The sequence below is a fragment of the Bufo gargarizans genome, chromosome 3 (genome assembly GCF_014858855.1).
Source record: "Bufo gargarizans isolate SCDJY-AF-19 chromosome 3, ASM1485885v1, whole genome shotgun sequence".
Classification (NCBI taxonomy): Eukaryota; Metazoa; Chordata; class Amphibia; order Anura; family Bufonidae; genus Bufo; species Bufo gargarizans.
Window position 1 is genome coordinate 459,718,451 of NC_058082.1, and position 21,243 is coordinate 459,739,693.

The 21,243-nt window shown below is 44.5% G+C and overlaps 1 protein-coding gene across 2 annotated transcripts in view; it reads right to left on the reverse strand.

The window, feature by feature from the left end:
* Positions 1-21,243, reverse strand: part of RPGR (retinitis pigmentosa GTPase regulator) — an 86,216-nt gene that overhangs the window by 28,809 nt on the left and 36,164 nt on the right. For both annotated transcript variants that reach the window (XM_044283619.1, XM_044283618.1), the window contains exons 7-10: positions 19,991-20,149; positions 19,088-19,243; positions 9,830-9,954; positions 221-391 (exon numbers count right to left, since the gene is read on the reverse strand). In XM_044283619.1, the coding sequence (XP_044139554.1) occupies positions 221-391; positions 9,830-9,954; positions 19,088-19,243; positions 19,991-20,149 (611 nt within the window). The remainder of the gene's footprint in view (positions 1-220; positions 392-9,829; positions 9,955-19,087; positions 19,244-19,990; positions 20,150-21,243) is intronic.

Genomic DNA, 21,243 nt, shown 5'->3' on the forward strand with positions numbered 1-21,243 from the left:
TTAATATCAATCATGGCATAACCCCCTTTAAAAATACTGTATGTCACTTGATGATCAAACTTTATTTGTGGAAACCGGAAAAGGCCTTACATTTAACCTTCAGGGACAGCTTTTGGATGTTGTGAGGCGGGCATTTCTTCTGGAATTATACCATAATTCAGAGGTATTTTACTGTTATAATCTCACGATACAAGATATACAAGGCAAAAAGAAAACGTACTTTCTCTCTCCGTCTCACACGTGCAGAAGGAGATCTATGGAGTGATGTAGACCCGTCTCCATCTCCACTGACCGTTAAATAATTCTCTTTTAGCTCCTCGATGATGATCAGTTCAGATTCTTTAGGTCTAGGTACAGCAAACACAAGCATGTGGCAGCCCCCACACGCTACCTGAAAGAGGAGGGAAAAATTAACATCATAAACAAGGAGGTGATAAATGATATATGTGTATAGAAAAGACAGCGCACAACAACAAGAAAAGCAATCAACAGGACAATGCTTAGTGTATGGAAATTAATGAGCCTGAAGAAACGAACAGGCAGTGCCTAAATGTAGTTATGTATAATAAATGCAATACAAGGGAGAATTACATCAATATTTCCTAGAAAACAGGTCACCGCCAGCGTCCTGCCAAGCATATCTACAGCCTGCTTAAAAAAATGCCTGCTCAGCCCTTCCAAAGCATTGTGTTTGTTAGTACTGGGGAATGGACTCCTGGTAGGGAGGGAGAGAGAGTGGTAGAAGGAGGGGGTGGTGGTAAAGAGAGGGGGAAGATGCTAGAGGGAGGGAGGGAGAGAGAGTGGTAGAGGGAGGGAGAAGGTGGTAGAGGAGGGAGAAAGTGGTAGAGGGAGGGGGGTGATATTAGAGGAAGGGGAGAGTGGTAGATGGAGGGGGTGGTGGTAGAAAGAGGGGGAAATATGGTAGAGGGAGGGGGAGAGTGGTAGATGGAGGGTGGTGGTGGTAGAGGGAGGAAGTGTGGTAGAGGGAGGGGGGTGATAGTAGAGGGAGGGTAGAGTGGTAGAGGGAGGGGGAAGGTGGTAGATGGAGGGTGGTGGTGGTAGAGGGAGGAAGAGTGGTAGAGGGAGGGGGAAGGTGGTAGAGGGAGGGGGGAGATAGTAGAGGGAGGGGAGAGTGGTAGAGGGCGGGGGGAGGTGGTAGAGGGAGGGGGAAGGTGGTAGATGGAGGGGGAAGGTGGTAGAGGGAGGGGGAAGGTGGTAGAGGGAGGGGGAAGGTGGTAGAGGAAGGGGGACAGTGGTAGAGTAAGGGGGACAGTGGTAGAGTAAGGGGGACAGTGGTAGAGTAAGGGGGACAGTAGTAGAGTAAGGGGGACAGTGGTAGAGTAAGGGCGACAGTGGTAGAGTAAGGGGGACAGTGGTAGAGTAAGGGGGACAGTGGTAGAGTAAGGGGGACAGTGGTAGAGTAAGGGGGACAGTGGTAGAGTAAGGGGGACAGTGGTAGAGTAAGGGGGACAGTGGTAGAGTAAGGGGGACAGTGGTAGAGTAAGGGGGAGAGTGATGGGGGAGTGGTGGATGGAGGGATGGAGGGGGATAGTGGTAGAGGGAGGGAGAGTGGTAGAGAGAAGGGAGTGGTGGTTGAGGGAGAAGGATGGTGGTAGAGGGAAGGAGGGGGGTGGAGGGAGGGTTGGTTTTTGAGGGGTGGTAGAAAGAGGGATGGGGTGGTATTAGAGGGGGGAGAGTGGTAGACGGAGGGGGAAGATGGTAGAGGGGGGAAGGTGGTATAGGGACGGAGGGTGGGGGGTGAGAAAAGAGAAAGTAAAGAAGCAGAAGAGATCAAATAAGCTTCAGCAAGACCATTAAAACCAGTGGCTCCTAGAGTTGTTTAAAAGGGAACTTGTCATGTTGAACATGATGTATTACCTGCAGGCAGCTTGTTATAGAGCAGGAGATGAGTAGACTGAAACAGTATTGTGGGAGGATATTCAGTATAAGGCTCCATTCACACGTCCGCAATTCCATTCCAAATTTGGCGGAACGGAATTGCGGACCCATAAATTTCTATGGGGGCTACACGATATGTGGCCCGGATCCGGAAATGCGGACCCGCACTTCCGGGTCCGCATTTCCGAACCTAAAAAAAATAGAACATGTCCTATTCTTGTCCGCAATTGTGGACAAGAATAGGCATTTTCTATTAAGTGCCGTCGATGTGCGGTCCGCAAAATGCGGAACGCACATTCCCGGTGTCCGTGTTTTGCAGATCAGTGGATCCGCAAAACACACACGGATATGCGAATGGACCCTAACTCAGTATAGCTTAGTAGACCAGTGAGTGATCCTACTGAGGGAAGGCTGTCAGTTACTGAAAGGACCACCTACGGTTTAGAATGACTAGAAATCTAAACAAAATACATTGCAAGTTCACTGAATATTTTTCTACAAAACTATATTTTAATCTGCTCAGCTTCTCTTTCTCTACTTCATGTGGCCTGCATATCAGACGCAATGTACAATGCAACAGGCTCCGTTTAAGGCCTGGACGATAATATATTTGGGAGGTTTACCAATCAAAACATGGCAGAATTCTGGAGTAATTTGCACCAAAAAACTGACAAACATGCTTTGCTCCACAAAGATGTGTGGCTTGTTGGAAAGAGACATGGCTTAAGGTGTCAATGAGCTTTCATAAACCGTTTGATATGTCATAGCGACATATCAAAAGTTTCCTCGGAAGGGAGGGGGGTCTGAGTGCTGAGACTCCCACCAATAACTAGAACGAGGAGAGAGAAGCTCTCTATTGACATGACCATGGACTTTCTATTGAACCGGCTTACTGCAGAGAGAAGACAGAACACACTATGTGAGCACTTCTCTCTCCTCATTCTAGCGATCAGTGGGGGTCGCAGCACTCGGACCCCCACCGATCAAAACCTTTGGTATGTTGTCATGATGTGCAGTAACATTTTTTGCACAAAATTCTGTTGGAAAGTAAGCCAACTTGGTATAAACTTAGCCTAGACCCCTAAAGGTACACCAAATTTGTAATCCAACAAGAGCTACGGTACTGTGATAAATCTGCCACATTTTAGACTGTGTAGTCTGAGATTACATTCTATAAACCTTAGATCTGTTTAACTGTAAGGCCTCTTTCACACGGGCGTTGCGGGAAAATGTGCTCGTGCGTTGCGGGAACACGCGCGATTTTTCCGCACGAGTGCAAAACATTGTAATGCGTTTTGCACTCGCGTGAGAAAAATCGCGCATGTTTGGTACCCAAACCCGAACTTCTTCACAGAAGTTCAGGCTTGGGATTGGTGTTCTGTAGATTGTATTATTTTCCCTTATAACATGGTTATAAGGAAAAATAATAGCATTCTGAATACAGAATGCATAGTAAAATAGCGCTGGAGGGGTTAAAAAAAATATATAATAATTTTACTCACCTTAGTCCACTTGATCGCGAAGCCGGCATCTCCTTCTGTCTTCATCTTAGCTGTGTGGAGGAACAGGACCTGTGGTGACGTCACTCCAGTCATCACATGATCCATCACATGATCTTTTACCATGGTGATGGATTATGTGATGACCGGAGTGACGTCACCACAGGTCCTGTTCCTCCACACAGCACAGAAGACAGACAGAAGAGATGCCGGGATGCGCGATCAAGTGGATTAAGGTGAGTTACATTTTATTTATTTTTTTTTAACCCCTCCAGCGCTATTGTACTATGCATTCTGTATTCAGAATGCTATTATTTTCCCTTATAACCATGTTATAAGGGAAAATAATAATGATCGGGTCTCCATCCTGATCGTCTCCTAGCAACCGTGCGTGAAAATCGCACCGCATCCGCACTTGCTTGCGGATGCTTGCGATTTTCACGCAACCCCATTCATTTCTATGGGGCCTGCGTTATGTGAAAAACGCACAAAATAGAGGATGCTGCGATTTTCACGCAACGCATAATTGATGCGTGAAAATCACCGCTCATGTGCACAGCCCCATAGAAATGAATGGGTCGGGATTCAGTGCGGGTGCAATGCATTCAACTCACGCATCGCATCCGCGCGGAATACTCACCCGTGTGAAAGGGGCCTAAGACTGGCAAATTTAGGTATGCACAACAGTCACACTTATAGGAATACTTTGGTTTTGCAATAGTCATGAGAGAGAACTAAGTTAGCTGTGAAGTTTCCTTTAAGGGGTATTCCAGTTTTCATTTTTTTCATTATTTAGATAATATGAAATGAAACAGTTTTCTAATATACATGTATTTAAATTCTGCATACACACCTTTCTTATATGAGGCAATTGACCCTATGTGCAGTATTATAGCCAATGTACAAGTCCTGTGTAATGTATCCATGGCCTAACTGAAACATGGCATCAGTCATGTGACATCATATAATTCCTTACATTCAGTAAACAGCGGTCCATTCACACGTCCTGTTTTTTTTCATCCTGAAAAACGGTCCGTTTTTTGCGGATCCGTTGTTCCTGAAAATGTTTCCGTATGTCATCCGTTTTTTGCGGATCCGCAAAAAACGGGAACATGTATACCTTTCAATAATCAAATAAAGTTGTTTGGATTTCTTTGGAAAAAAAAAAAAAAAAAAAAATTTGTTATGTGTTTCCAGGAACGGAATCCGCAAAAAACGGATGACATACGGAATGACATCCGAATGTCATCCGTTTTTTGCGGATCCATTGACTTTGTATTGTACCAGGATCCGATTTTTCAGGACAAGAATAGGACATGTTTTATATTTAAACGGACATGCGGAACGGAACAACGGAAACGGACAGCACACATTGTGCTGTCCGATTTTTTCCAGGACCCATTGAAAATGAATGGGTCCAGATCTGGTCCTGATCTGTTCCTGAAAAAACGGAACAGATCAGGAAAGAAAAAACGGACGTGTGAATGGACCCTTACATGATATACATGTGACGGGTCTGCACAAAGGACACATCCATGTGATAAGGAAGTAGAAGTTGTGGTGGAATCATGATTTTTATTGTGGATTACAGTAACTACATTAATCTGTGTATTTACATGGCTGCTTGTCTGTAGGTGATGTTGTAAAATGGCTGCCTGTCTCTAGGTGATGTGTTGTTGTTAATAAAGTTTAGTGTAAAAAAAAGATAGACATGATAAGAGGATACCGCAGGTATTATTACTGTATATAAAGTATATGAGCTGCTCCCCAATACACTAATATATTCACCTATTAGATACCTGCTCGGTTAACTGAAAGCTGGGTCACATGATAGTTCACATGGTTGACGCCACGTTTAGTCCTATCCGCCTCCCCTATGGATGCATTTTACAGGACTAAAATGTGGCAAACAAATTTTTGCTTTAGGGAGAGGCTACTGACGAAGCCATTGGGTGAAACGCATTGTATAAGTGAGGGACACTGGTATGGCAGGGATGTGCTAGATAGGTACATGGTATACAATTGACTGGCATAGGCAGATCTTTGTTTTAGGCTTTTTGTCCATATTACTGTTTCGATCACACTGACTTTTTTTGTGTAATACAAATGGTACCAACGTGCCACTATGGTGTTGGGCTACTCAGATATATAGCGCTTCATCACTAGCCTTTTCCAGTGTTCACTGTTATGTAACTCATCTTGTAATGTGGACCTCTAGGTACGTTTTTTTTAATCCTGTATTAATCATGATATGAAAGATTTTATTGATACTTTATGATCGTTTGGACTTCGAATGATCTGAGTATACATGTGTTTATTGTAGGAATTGTATGGATGTAACAAAAGTCTGCAACCAAAATTTTAAATAGATATAGGTATATTAAAAAATTGTTCAACATCCTATTCTCTACATAAATAAATGTAATCATTAAAACCGGAATACCCCTTTAACATCAGCTGAAGTGAATGGCAGTAGCAGGGCAAAGCCGTGTGACCGTCATATCATGCAATGCGAGTTAGGTGAGCCAACTTTTTTTTTTTTTTATTCAGATAGTTTTATTAAAGGTTTTTCACACGAAAAAGAATATAAATTGTGAGCCAACTCTAACTGGTATTTTGCAACCAAATGTATATTCTAGCCTGGCCTGAACAGACTATAAAGACGACAATATCTCCACCTAAGTGCCAATGCTTTCCTGTATGTGGACTTTTATAGGTAAGTTCATCTAATGAAGATGTGTGATCAGGTCAAACTGGACATAACTAATGAGGCAGACCGGAAAACGCAATTACAGAGAAGCAGTAAATCACAGCACGCTACTGACAATAAATACAACACGCAGAATCAGAATCTGGTATCACAAATACAATTATTTTACAAAAACAACCTTAAAATCCGATCTCTGACTCAGTACTTGATTACATACCCTTGGGACAGAAATCTGGAAAATATGTGCACAGATGGATCCACAGCATGGATTTTATCTCTGGACAACAACCAAGAAACACAATCCACAAGACGCCTAATGTTTAATATGCTGTATGCAAGTCAGAAACCGCATGGAAGTCACTGAATTGAGAAATGCGACAAGCTCAGATTTCTGAATATAAAAGCAATATAAAGCTAGTTATTAGATTCTGCAAACTCTAGTAGAGTAATATACGATTTCTGAGAGAGTAATATACTGTTTCATAAGGTCCTATTTAAAGGGAACCTGTCATAGACTTTGTGCTGCCCATACTAACGGCAGAATAAAGTAGAGTCAGGTGAGCTGATTTCAGCGGTCTGTCATTTATAAGTTATAAAAGTAAGTGGTGTCCGAGAACCAACATCACAAACATTGCAGACTGGGCCTGGAAAAGAGTCCCGGCCACCTGAGAAGAGTCCTGGTTATCCATGACTTCCTGCTCTCCTGCCCACCTGCTAATGGCTGACAGTCTTCTACCTAGTTTTCTCCCTTTCTCTGTAGGAGAGAACTGCCAATCATCAGCAGATGGGTGAGAGTGCAGGAGATTATAATAACCAGGACTCTTCTCAGGTAGATGTGACTCTTCTCAGGTGGCCATGACTTACTGGAAGTACTCCGTGGCATGGGGACTGACTGGAAGTGCTCCGTGGCATGGGGGCTGACTGGAAGTGCTCCGTGGCATGGGGGCTGACTGGAAGTGCTCCGTGGCATGGGGGCTGACTGGAAGTGCTCCGTGGCATGGGGGCTGACTGGAAGTGCTCCGTGGCATGGGGGCTGACTGGAAGTGCTCCGTGGCATGGGGGCTGACTGGAAGTGCTCCGTGGCATGGGGGCTGACTGGAAGTGCTCCGTGGCATGGGGGCTGACTGGAAGTGCTCCGTGGCATGGGGGCTGACTGGAAGTGCTCCGTGGCATGGGGGCTGACTGGAAGTGCTCCGTGGCATGGGGGCTGACTGGAAGTGCTCCGTGGCATGGGGGCTGACTGGAAGTGCTCCGTGGCATGGGGGCTGACTGGAAGTACTCCGTGGCATGGGGGCTGACTGGAAGTACTCCGTGGCATGGGGGCTGACTGGAAGTACTCCGTGGCATGGGGGCTGACTGGAAGTACTCCGTGGCATGGGGGCTGACTGGAAGTACTCCGTGGCATGGGGACTCACTGGAAGTACTCCGTGGCATGGGGACTCACTGGAAGTACTCCGTGGCATGGGGACTCACTGGAAGTACTCCGTGGCATGGGGACTCACTGGAAGTACTCCGTGGCATGGGGGACTCACTGGAAGTACTCCGTGGCATGGGGGACTCACTGGAAGTACTCCGTGGCATGGGGGACTCACTGGAAGTACTCCGTGGCATGGGGACTCACTGGAAGGACTCCGTGGCATGGGGACTCACTGGAAGGACTCCGTGGCATGGGGACTCACTGGAAGGACTCCGTGGCATGGGGACTCACTGGAAGGACTCCGTGGCATGGGGACTCACTGGAAGGACTCCGTGGCATGGGGACTCACTGGAAGGACTCCGTGGCATGGGGACTCACTGGAAGGACTCCGTGGCATGGGGACTCACTGGAAGTACTCCGTGGCTTGGGGACTCACTGGAAGTACTCCGTGGCATGGGGACTTACTGGAAGTACTCCGTGGTATGGGGACTTACTGGAAGTACTCCATGGAAAACAAATATGCAAAAGGTATCTTCCAAGGCAAGAGAACCATCTCACCAGCGCCACATCTTAAATGTGGCTCCCAATGAGTCAAAGTCCAACTTTCCAACAAGCCTTGGGACATGACAAGGGAAAATAGCCAATCCAAATATTCATAGGAAGCTATTTGGGGTTCTTGCCCTTCAGTACGGAGCAGAATTCTGGCTGGCTGGGTGTGATGCCTTGAATGCAGCTTAGGCAGGGTAGATAAAATAGGTGCTTAAAGACAGAAAAAGAATGGTCTTTATGGGGTAACCCTTTAAAAAAAAAAATATATATATAGACTTCTCGGGAATCAGCAGGATGGATGGATCTGCGAGAGCAGATGTTGCTATTTCTTAGCAGCTATCTTTTCTGACTCAAAGAGGGGGCTGAAGGGCAGGAGACACATTACTGTTTCTGGGGTCCTCCAGTACAATGCATGTTTGTCGCACCTCTCTACTGTAGCAGGTAGATATGTCTCTGTTTCCTCCAAATACCTTAAAGGGGCTGACCACTTTCTGATTAAGTTTCTAAAATTCTATAAACAGATGTGTACTGCCATAGGAAACGTTAAAGTGCATCATTCCTTACTGAAGCCCCCTGCTGCCCATACTTATAGTGTGCAAACACTGGACACAACAGTTGCCACGTCCATAACTTTCAAGATAATGCGATCACATCCCGGATCCATCCTATTCTTCACAGGCAGTAAAAGTTTTCATTGTATGTGCAGAATAGTTACATTAGTAAATCACATGGCCATCACCATCTTGACAGCTATGGACACACATTTTTAACAGTTCTGATGGATATAGACATCAGATGTCAGGTAGTAACTAGTGTAGCTTAATTATAATGTAATCACAGAGTACCTTCACCAGTGTAAAACGTAACCTTTACTGATGATCATTAAAAATCACCCAATTTGTGCCCTGAAAAAGTGATTAACAATGAGGCTGGGCAGGACAAGGAAAGGAAAATTTACTCACCCTCACACTTGCCCTATCAAGTTATAGATCCTGCCTAGCAAAACGGAATGGCCACCCGGACCGTGTCAGGAACCTCCTGATAGTCCCTATATGTTCCTGACAAGGGATAGATACCGCCACCTCCTGAGAAGAGACCTAGTATGACTACAGTCCAATAGTAATGTCATAAGTCCCCATAATCATTGCAAAGTCCTGGTTATCCATGAATTCCTGCTCTCCTGCCTACCTGCTGATGGCTGACAGTCTTCTACCTAGTTTTCTCCCTTTCTCTCTAGAAGAGAACTGCCAATCATCAGCAGATGGACGGGGAGAGCAGGAGATTATAATAACCAGGACTCTTCTCAGGTAGATGTGACTCTTTTCCAGGCCTGGGCTGCAATGATTATGACGCTGGTTCTCAGCAACCACTTACTTTTAGCTCATGAGAGACACAGCGCTGAGATCAGCATTTCTGTCACTATTTTATGCTGCCCTCAGTGAGATTGCTTCCCCCATAATTTTGTTAAGGAAACAGAATTAAAAAAAATACTAAACTGATGAAGGATATGTGTCGCTATATGGTTTTAACTAGCAGAAACATTTTTGGGTGACACGTTCCCTTTAAATGTCCACAGCGCAGAGAAAAAGACTGTACTTGTCATGGGAGGTGTCTTATGCTCATTGCGAGAAGCCGGGTTGCTTGTTTGTTGTGTGACTGGCTAAGAAGCATGGCAAGTAGCCGGTGGACCTGGACAAAATGGAAGCTACAACAACAGGGCCTAAGGACAGACTCGGACAGACAAGATATGCTTACCGACTGGACAGTGAACTTTATAAAGTTCATACAAAGTGTGGGAGAAAACTGATTCGTAAAATTCTCTTCCCCTAATCCAAGTTTCCCATATCGTCCATCACCAAAGGTATAGAGAAGGCCTTTGTCTACAACACAAACATTTGAAACAAGTTATTATTTGGAGAAAGCACAGAAAATTGCCATTTTTATAGCCTGCGTAGATTGTGTGTACTACCACGAATATAACATATAAATAAGCAGAACACAAGATGTTACCTAACCAGAGGCTAGTGCAGCCGGTGTCACGTATCGCCTCCTCAAAACCCCCACTTGGCATAACTTTGTTTTGCTCATGGTTCCTATGAGATCCTAGAAAATTATATTGCTAAGGCAATTTGATAAAGGTACACATTTTTCATCCCCAAAATGCAGGGGGAAATGGCAGTGCATCTTATGAAGCAAATACTAATGAGCACTTCTATTATGGACGTGCTCAATAGTATGCAGGAAGCACGGGGAGTGGTAAGTGTGGCGCTGTTAGCGCTGGCTGTACTCCCTGGACTTCCTCCGCGCGCCGCGCTGTTCTGCGTCTTGATTGTGTATATAGTGAATGTAGGCGCGCACTATGACCTGACGTTGAGCAATGTCAGGTCACAGTGCAGAGCCCCGGCTGCAGGAGACCAGAGAGCGGCGAGTGCTGCTGGATCTAGCAAATGGTGGTGCCGTTCGGAGCAGGAGAGGCAAGTTCTTTTATTTTATGTTTGATCCGAGGTCTGATGAAGCTTGGTGGTCTGATTTGAGGTCTGACAAAGATTGAGGGTCTGATCAGAGTTTTGATGAAGATTGGGGGTCTGAAATGAGGTATGATGAGGATTGGGCATCTGATGAAGACTGGGGGTCTGATTTGGGGGTGTGGTCTGAGGTCTGATGAGGACTGGGGGTCTGATTTAGGGGTGTGGTCTGAGGTCTGATGTTTAGGGGGTGTGATGAAGATTCTTATTTTCGAAATCCTAGGAGCGAAAATACCATAATTTATACCTAATATAGTTCATTTAAGAAGTATGTGAATGCTAAAGTATGGCACTATTTAGTCTAATAATGCCACAATATACATATGATCTGCATATACCATAGAGGATGCTGCCTATGCCTTGATTTAGAACGTTCTGTATCCAGACTTCATTGGGGTTTTTTCTTACTTTTTTATTCAACACATTTTGGGCTACGACAGGGGGTGAATAACTGTTGGACTCACTAGATGCAGGTGTTTGCATTGCATTTGCATTACCTGATGATATTCAGAATTATAGATGCGCATAGTGTGGCTCTAAAGCAGTTCACATAAATAGGGTTACAATTTCAGATGCAAACAATAGAGAGCATTTCTCAATGTGTATGGTCAGTTGAGAAAAAAGAGACAAAGGCAGAAATTTATCAAGACAGTCTTTCCTAAGCCAGTCATGATCTCCTGTGTGCTGGAGTGAGATGTGTCTAAATTATTAAAGGAGTTGTTTCATCTCACAAAATGGCTCCTCGCATGCTTAAAGGGAGTCTGTCAGCAGATTTACCCCTTTTTAACAGTTGCCATACCGCTGTAGCCGCAAAACAGATGATTAACATGGTACCTTTATATGCTTTGGTGGACTTTTAAATATGCCAAAAACGAACTTTGATGAGGGCTCGCAAGTGCCCAGGGCGGAGTCCACCGCGTTGGAGCCCAGGCAGCTCTGCCTCTTCGGCTCTTATCCCCGCCCAGCCTCCTCCTCTGCTCGCCTATCTGTTGTCTCTCCCCCTCAGCGAGATCCCGCGCCGACGCGATGACTTGCTTGGTCGGGGCATGCGCACTGCCATGCTCATTGCTGACACGGCATCGCAGTAGCTTATACGCATGCCCCGACCAAGGAAGTCATCGCGTCGGCCCGGGATCTCGCTGAGGTGGAGAGACAACAGATAGGCGAGCAGAGGAGGAGGCTGGGCGGGGATAAGAGCCGAAGAGGCAGAGCTGCCTGGGCCCCAACACGGTGGACTCCGCCCTGGGCACTTGCGAGCCCTCATCAAAGTTTGTTTTTGGCATATTTAAAAGTCCACCAAAGCATATAAAGGTACCGTGTTAATCATCTGTGTTGCGGCTACAGCGGTATGGCAACTGTTAAAAAGGGGTAAATCTGCTGACAGACTCCCTTTAAATCGTCCATATAACCAACCTAATTTACTTCTTGCCTCCGTTCATCTGTTTACTCCACTCTTTAACCCCTTTATAGAATGCTGGCTTTGAGGGGATACAACCAATCTAGCAGACTGGTTTCTCTTGCGCGTGTAGGACAGATCTTGTGCTTTTCTGGTGGCTTGGCCTGCAGGAGCACGCATAGGCACAACCCCTTTCTAGAATGCTGGTTGTAAGGGGATACAGCCAATCTAGCAGGCTGGCCGCACTTGCGCAGTGGAAGACAGATCTTGGGCCTCTCTGGTGGCTAGTATTGCGGGAGCGCGCATAGGCACGACTGCGCAGCAGCTCCTGTCCCGGCCACCTCACACCAGCGCTTGCAGGCTATGTAGAACAGCTTCGGGACATGCGCAGTAGCCTTGGAGCTGTTCTCCACAGCTATTCATGGCAGCTCCTACCAGCGCATAGACAGTATGTACTACAAGTACAAGCCCTGGACCTGTCACCAAAACCTGTCATCCTGTGACTGACGACATGTAGTAAAGTTTCAAGACTTCATAGATTAGAAGTAGGTTTTTAATTTTAAAATCCCCAAAAATGCAACAAATTGCATTTTAGGGAGTAAAGAAGGTCGAATAGGCGCTAAAGAAAATGGGTTGGTGGTTTGATGTTGGCTCGTAGAATTATAATGTTGATTTGGAAGTTGGTTGACTCTCCAGCGGTGCAGCAGTGGGAACGGCAAATGGTTTACTTGCTATATTAGTGCTTTACTAGCTGAGCCCAGGAATAAAAAAAATAAAAAGATGTCAGAGACTATTGGGTGGGTTGGGAATAATCACTTTTTTTAATTATTTTAAGGGTTGTGTTGATTTTTTAAATCTTTTCCCTCCTGCAGTTTTCTATGGGGGGGGGGGGGGCACAATGGTATCTAAAAAGGGATACATTTGCTAATGTATTATTTGTATTGTAATTTTGATCAATAAAAAATGTATTTAGCTCGTGCTGCAGCCGTGAAACTTTACTACACAGCTAGGCAGCGCGACCGCCGCGTCACCTTATACCATTATTAAGGGTCAGACGGGGCGCTCGTTCCAACGCGCTGCTATCTCTGCAGGGAAATCTAGAGATTACAATGTGCACTTTGGAACAAACCCACTGTTCACCGAGACAGCTGCATGTAAGTTTATTCTGCACAAAGGGAATGTGCACGCACAGGCAAGCAGTGGGATGACGTCGTCCTAGTGGCGTTTGCCTGTGCCATCAATCAAACTTGTATGTAGCAGAGAGTTCAGAGGAGGAGAACAGCAGCAGCCCTGAACTTCTGGGAAGATGCCTCTTAATACATAAGGCCCTCCGTGCGGCAGAAACTCTAATCTATGCTAGGTAGGGGTTGGAGTAGGCTTGAACTATACCTTATGCCAGTTTCTGTTGTAAATTCTACTAATCAAACATACAAAATAAAAAGCATGAAAAGGAGAGACGAGAGTAGGCTTCATGTAGATAAAGCCAATACAAAAAATAGCCAGGGCATACATGGGGTTAAATACACATTTCAAGTGGAGTAAAACCAATACAATTAGCATCATAGCCAGATTGGATAATATCAGTTATAACATAGGCAGACCTAGTCCCCAATATGCGCATATATCCTATAGAAATGCTACAAACAGGTATGAATAGGGCCGTTGGGAAATAAACACAAAAAGCAACAACTGAAATCACTGAGAAATGAAAGGGGTTTTCAGGCATTTTTTAACTGATGACCTATCCTCTGCATAGGTCAGCAGTATGTGATCAGTGGGAGTCCGACACCCGGGACCCCTGCCGATCAGCTGTTTGAGAAGAGGCCTTCTCACAGCTTTCTCTAGGCCATATAACATGGTCATTGGTCACATGGCACAGCTCAGCCTTATTACAGTGAATGTGGCTGAGCTACGATATCAAGCACAGTCGTTATACAATGTAAGAGTCCATTCACACATCCGTAAGTGTTCTGCAGATCCGCAAAACACGGACACTGGCAATGTGCATTCCGCAATTTGCGGACCGCACATCGCTGGCACTATAATAAAAAAATGCCTAATATTGTCCGCAATTGCAGACAAGAATAGGACATGTTCTATTTTTTTGTGGAAACGCAAGCACGGATGTGGAAGTGCGGATCCGCAAATGCGGATGCGGACAGCACATTCTGCCCCCATTGAAAATGAATGGGTCTGCACCCATTCCACAAAAGTGCGGAACGGATGCGGAACCATTTTGCGGGCCTGTGAATGGACCCTTAGGCGCTGTGCTTGGTGAGCTAAGAGAAGGCCACAGCTCTACTGCAAGCACAGATGACTTCTCAAATAGCTGATCGGCGGGGATCCCGGGTGTCAAGCCCCCAACCAATCCCATACTGATGACCTATCCAGAGGACAGGTCATCAGTATGAAATTCTTGGAAAACCCCTTTAAAGGGAACCGGTCAACTCTAAAAACCATCCCAAGCTGCCAGTAATCCCTGAGAGTAGCGAGCAGCGTGTTTCCGACAATCGTTTTCTTCCTTAAGGCAGATGAAGCAAACGTTCAGAAAACGTTCTTTAATTCCCTGCCGGCGCTTCTCTAGACATGCTTGAAATCAAGCGGGCAGCGGCCTCCTTGCTTCAAGTCAAGGTAACCGGGCCCCCTTCCTGCCCCTTCGCTGTGACTGTCTGCGCTTATGCACGAGAGATTGGCTGCCTTTGCCGAACAGCCGGCTGTCAGTCACAGGCGAAGGGGCAGGGAAGGGGGCTTGGTTCCCTTTACTTGAAGCAAGGAGGCCGCTGCCCCCTTGACTTTAAGTATGACTCGAAAATCACATGGGCAGGGTATATAAAGAATGTTTTCTAAGCGTTTGTTTAATCTGCCTTCAGGAAGAAAACGATCATCGGAAACACGCTGCTGGCGACTTGGGATGATTTTTGGAGGTGACAGGTTCCCTTTAAACCCAGATAACTAAAAATAACCACCCCAGGGGTCCTATAATGTCAAGTCAAAATCAGAAATACATAGCCTGTGACATGGTGCTAACCCACAAATATGGCCCTAGAGCTGATCACCTCAAATTCTAGTAAATCTGGGGGACTATGGAAGCTCTGCTCTCTGCTGCTAAGTGCCACCCCTTTTGACATTTTAAGAAACGTATAAATTCCCAAATTATGGCGCAGGGGTAAAATGAATATTAAAACTTTTCCATGGTTTTAAAACCTAAATAGCTAATTTAGTGAATCTTTGGAGAAGTGGCCTTAACAAGGCGTTAGGCTCTCAAGACAGAGTCCGACAATGTGCCGCTGTACGGTGCTCTGTGGGGCACTATATCTCAGAAACACCCAGGTCTCATCTAGTGTGTGAAGGAATATGGAAAAGATACATAACTAGCAAATACGTGTGAATTCTGAAAAATAAAAGCCCATTTGGGCTTCACAGAACTCAAAAGGTTTATGAAGCTGTAGATATGTCGTGTGGCAAGAGAACATTTCTCAAGTGAAACAACTTGATACTGGGAAGATCCTGATGATTATTGTGCTAAAGTATTTCCTGCACCATAAGACGCACCTAAGTTTTAGAGGAAGAAAAAAATGAAACAAAATTTTTATTTTTTTTTTCCATCAGGCCTCAGATCAGATCCCCAATCTTCATCAGGCCCCCAATCTTCATAAGACCTGAGATCAGACCGCCAATCTTCATCAGACCTCAGATCAGACCCCCAATCCTCATCAGACCTTAGTTCAGACCCCCAATCTTCATCAGACCGGAGATCAGACCGCCAATCTTCATCAGACCTCAGATCAGACCCCCAATCCTCATCAGACCTCAGATCAGACTACCAATCTTCATCAGAACTCAGATCAGATATAAAATAAATAAAATAACTTACCTCTCCTGCTCTGGGCAGTGCAGTCCCTGAGGAGGATCCAGCACACTCTTTCTGCGGCGCTGCACTCTGACCTGACATTGCACATCGTCAGGTGATAGTGAGCGCTATGTCCTGATGCTCTACACTGTCAGGACACAGAGCAATGCCAGGAGAAGATCAGGGTGCAGTGAGGTCCTGTACTAATAAGAACTTCCATAATTGAAGCACCCGTTAGTACTAACATTTCCCCTCCACTATTGGGGGAGAAAAAAGTGCATCTTAGGGCTCATGCACACGACCGTATGCCCTCCAAGACATACGGTCCGTGAGCGGGCCATATGTCCCGGAGTGGCATACATCGCGCATCGGGCCGCCCGCGGGACTATTGTCCTGCACTCATAAGATCATACGAGTGCAAGACAATAGTCCCGCGAGCTGCCCGATGCACACAGCATCATAGTAAGGGCATACGGCCGTGTGCATGAGCCCTTATAGTGAGGGAAATACAATAGTAACATTCTAATAAAATCCACTTGTTGCCTAATGTGCAAGATTACCATATTATCAAATTTATACATGGGATCACATTTACATCTATACCACTCTATGTCCTACACAATATTCATAACTTGATTTGGATAATTTGATTAAAAGTGCTGCCATCTGGATACGATACAGCTCATATCACATCAGATGTGGCACAACCGCTTCAAAATGGCGCTTTACCGTACTTCAATTTAGGCCTTATGCACACGACCATTGTTTCATTCCGTGTCCGTTGTTCCATTTTTCGTGATTTTCTGCGGACCCATTGACTTGCAATGGGTCAGTTGAAAACTCGGCTAATGCACCGTTTGTCATCCGCGTACGTGATCCGTGGTTTCAGTCCGTCAAAAAAATATAACCTGTTTTTTCACGGAAAACGGTTCGCGGACCCATTCAAGTCAATGGGTCAGTGAAAAAACGCAGAGGCACACGAGATTGTCTTCCGTGTCCGTTTTTTTCCTATCATTTGCATGGCAAACTTGACTTACATTTTTTTTTACTTTCCTTCATGTCTGGAGATCCTACAAAAATAAAGGAAGAAACACGGAAACAAAAACGGAAACGGATCACGGAACAACGGAACCCCGTTTTGCGGAACGGAACACAACAACGGTCGTGTGCATGAGGCCTTAGAGGAACCTCAAATACAACACACAGTGAACTACTGAATTCATCATTTGTTCAGACTATGTACCGGCTGAATGACCCACAGAACTGAAAAGTTTGGACTTTTGGCATCTTGAGTTCGCAGTTACAAGGAATAAAGTCAGTTAACTCTTTCAGAACCAAGCAAATTTTGAAGGGCGATATTTTTGTTTTTATCTGTTTGCCTTCCAGAAGCAATAATTTTACATTGACAAGTCCATATGAGGGTTTGTGTGCTTTTTTTATTTATTCTGTGTGGAGTCTTGATTTTTGCAGGGTTCACGGTACTTTTCATTAATACCATTTTGGGTTACATACAACATTTTTTAATCATTTGTTATTTCTTTTGTTATTATTTTATTAAGTATTATAAAACGGTCTAACAGAAAAACTGCCTCTGTCCCATAGTAACCAATCACAGCACCACTTTTATTTATTTTAGTAGTTTTGAAAATTGAAAGCTGAGCTCTGATTCGTTGCTGTAGGCAAGTCTTCATGAATCTCCTCCTTTGTGTTTTACCCTTTTGTGCAGCTTCATGTAACTGTATGTCACAGGTGAGCGAGGCATCATTACGCAGTGGGTGCCTGTCGTCTTTCACAGCTGACGCCTGCAGTGACCGCGGCATCTAAGCAGTAAGGGGGCATTCACATGACCGTATTTTCAGCCTGCATCTGATCCACATATTTTGCAGATCGCACACGGACCCATTCTTTTTTATAGGTCTGCAATGTCACTCATGTGCTGTCCGTATCCATGCAGCCGAGCCGCAAGTTATTGAACGTCTCCATTTTGCAGGCAACAATAAGCATTTTTTCAGTGGGTCCCATGAAAAGTGCGTGATGCACACCACATCCGTATTTTATTATTATTTCTGCAATTCTGGTATTAGGAATTTCTTAAGGCTTTTCAACGTGATATTTTAGTACAGAATTTTTTGAAAATTTTCAGCTACAGCAATACAAATTATGTTTATCTTTTTTTTTTATATATAACATTTTATAGAGAAAGGGGGTTTCCTGAATTTATAATTTTTATGATTGACATTGTTGAAAGTGTATTTTAGTCTCCAATTGGCGATCAACAGCACAATCCACTGCAATACTTCTGTAAGAGAGTAGTAGGAGACCAAACATGTCAGGCCTGGGGGTGTTCACAATGTCCCCAGCTTCCTTGACAAGCACTTGGAGGGGGGTACTGGGGGACACAATGAATCCCCTACCTCTGTCTAAGGTGGACTTCACATGATCATATAGATTTTGAGATCCACAAGTCGTGGATCTGCAAAATACGGATGTGGTGTGCATCACGCACTTTTCATGGGACCCACTGAAAAAATGCTTATTGTTGCCTGCAAAATGGAGACGTTCAATAACTTGCGGCTCGGCTGCATGGATACGGACAGCACATGAGTGACATTGCAGACCTATAAAAAAGAATGGGTCCGTGTGCGATCTGCAAAATATGTGGATCAGATGCAGGCTGAAAATACGGTCATGTGAATGCCCCCTTACTGCTTAGATGCCGCGGTCACTGCAGGCGTCAGCTGTGAAAGACGACAGGCACCCACTGCGTAATGATGCCTCGCTCACCTGTGACATACAGTTACATGAAGCTGCACAAAAGGGTAAAACACAAAGGAGGAGATTCATGAAGACTTGCCTACAGCAACGAATCAGAGCTCAGCTTTCAATTTTCAAAACTACTAAAATAAATAAAAGTGGTGCTGTGATTGGTTACTATGGGACAGAGGCAGTTTTTCTGTTAGACCGTTTTATAATCTCCCTAAAAGTAAAAAAATCAAGCAGAAAGATGATTTACACATTTAAATGCTATAGGGAAATTGATCAAAACTGGTCTAAAGGAAAACTGGCTAAGCTGCCCATAGCAACCAACCAGAGTGATCCTTACATTTTCCAAAAGAGTTCTGAAAAATGAAAGGTGGAGTCTGATTGGTTGTTATGGGCAGCTAGGCCAGCTTTCCTTCAGACCAGTTTTGATAAATCTCCCCCCACATCTTTCGGTGAACACATATTGTTTGTTCACTGACCTGTAATTACTGCAGTGTGGTTTTCACCACAAGCAACATATCGAATCTTATGCCGCTTCAAAGCGTCTACTACTTTGGGCGTACTTGTTTCGAAAATAAAAGTGCCATGTCCTAGTTGTCCAAACTGACCGACACCAAACGTGTACACTTCTTTGTCTGGAAAAAAAAGAGAATATGGAGAAATGAAATGACCTTTAGCCATCAGCACAAGAGGTCATCTACAGGTTTTATTTTTTGTGTTATGTTTGATGTTTTTTATTGCTGAAAGCCCACGTATTTAGTGTTTTCCAGCAGAATGAGACCTTAGGCCGAAGCTGTCAATCATACTGCAGCTGTTTCCCACCTTGGCCTTCATACCTCTATAATATGTCAGAAGTTAGTCCAAAATGGACGATTAATTCAAGTTAATCCAGTTTTTTTTTAGCATGAAATATTCCTCATCTTTTTAATTCTCATTAACAAAGAGTCATCTACCTATAAAGAAATGTAATACAAAAACGATAACTAAAAGTGCCCTCTACTGAGCCTCAAGAGAATTGCAAGGAACTTTAACAGACCTGAGTCTACACATCAACGGCAGATGGGGTTTCAAGTGTTTTCGCAACACAGACCTGTATGGTCTATAGAGGTCTAACCACTGACAAGTAGGTTAGTTATTCTCCATTAAAGTCAATGGAAGGGATAGAACAGGCAAAATTATATGGATGGTCAGTGATGGGAAATCCTGTCCAATCATAACTGAAAAGTACAATGGAGATGTATGGTCATCACTTATCTCATTTACGCTCTACATTATCTTTAGCGATCCTTTATATTATTGCCAACCAGGAATATAAAATAATATATGTAAGATTTTTTTAAGCAAATAAGCAAAGTAAACAATAGAATTAGTCATTAACAAACCTGTCACTGCAACAGTGTGTCCTCCTCCGCAGGAAACCATCTTTACCTTCCCGGATATACCAGGGACACGCTGAGGTTTTTTGTGTTTGTCTAACTTGTCAGCTGGCAGACCAAGCTTTCCACTTTCAAGTTCTCCAAAGCAATATAGCTCACCATCTTCTACAAAATAGAAGAACAGAATGTATTAAGGTTATATGCAATACATCGACTTTTCCCCCATCAATATATACTCAATACCCCATAATGAGAATGTGAAAACAGGATTTTAGAAATGTTTTAAAATTTGTTAAAAAGGAAAAACTAAAATCTTGCATAGACATAAGTATTCAGACCTTTTGCTATGATACGGGGGACTTCCATTTCTCTTGATCATCTTTGAGATGTTTCTACACCTTGATTGGTGTCCACCTGCAGTTAATTTAGTTGACTGAGCAGGATTTGGAAAGACACACCCTGTCTAAGGTCTTACAGCTGCTAATGCATATCAGAGCACAAACCAAGACATGAGGAGGTAAGAACTGCCTGTAGAGCTCAGAGACAGGATTGTGTGAAGGCACTGCTCTGAAGAAGGGTAAACAAATATTCTGCTGCACTGAAAGTTCCCAAGAGCACAGTGGTCACCATCATTCTTAAATGGAAGAGGTTTGGAACAACTAGGACACTTCGTATTGCTGGCCACCCCACCAAACTAAGTAATTGGGGGAGAACAGACTTGGTAAGAGAGATGATCAAGGACCTAATGGTTACTCTGGCTGAGCTCCTGTGTGAAAATGGTAGAAACGTCTAGAAGGTTAACAATCACTGCAGCATTCCACCAATTTGGGCTTTATGGCAAAATGGCCAGAAAGAAGTCTCTCCTCAGTAAAACAAACATTAAAGCCCCCCTGGAGTTTGCAAAAAAGCAGCTACAGGACTCTCAGATTGTGAGAAACAAGATTCTATGATGAAACCAAGATTAAACTTTTGGCCTCAATTCTAAGTGTAATGTCTGGCGGAAACAGGCAATGCTCATCGCCTGCCCAATATCATCCCTACAGTGAAGCATGGTGGTGGCAACATCATGCTATGGGGGTGTTTTTCAGTGGCTGGGCCCGGAAGATTGGTCTGGGTTGAGGGAAAGCTAAAAGGAGCAAAGTACAGAGATAATCTTAATGAAAAGTGTGCTCTGGACCTCAAACTCGGCTGAAGGTTCACCTTCCAACAACACAAGGACCCTAAGCACACAGCCAAGACAACACAGTAGCTTGGAGACA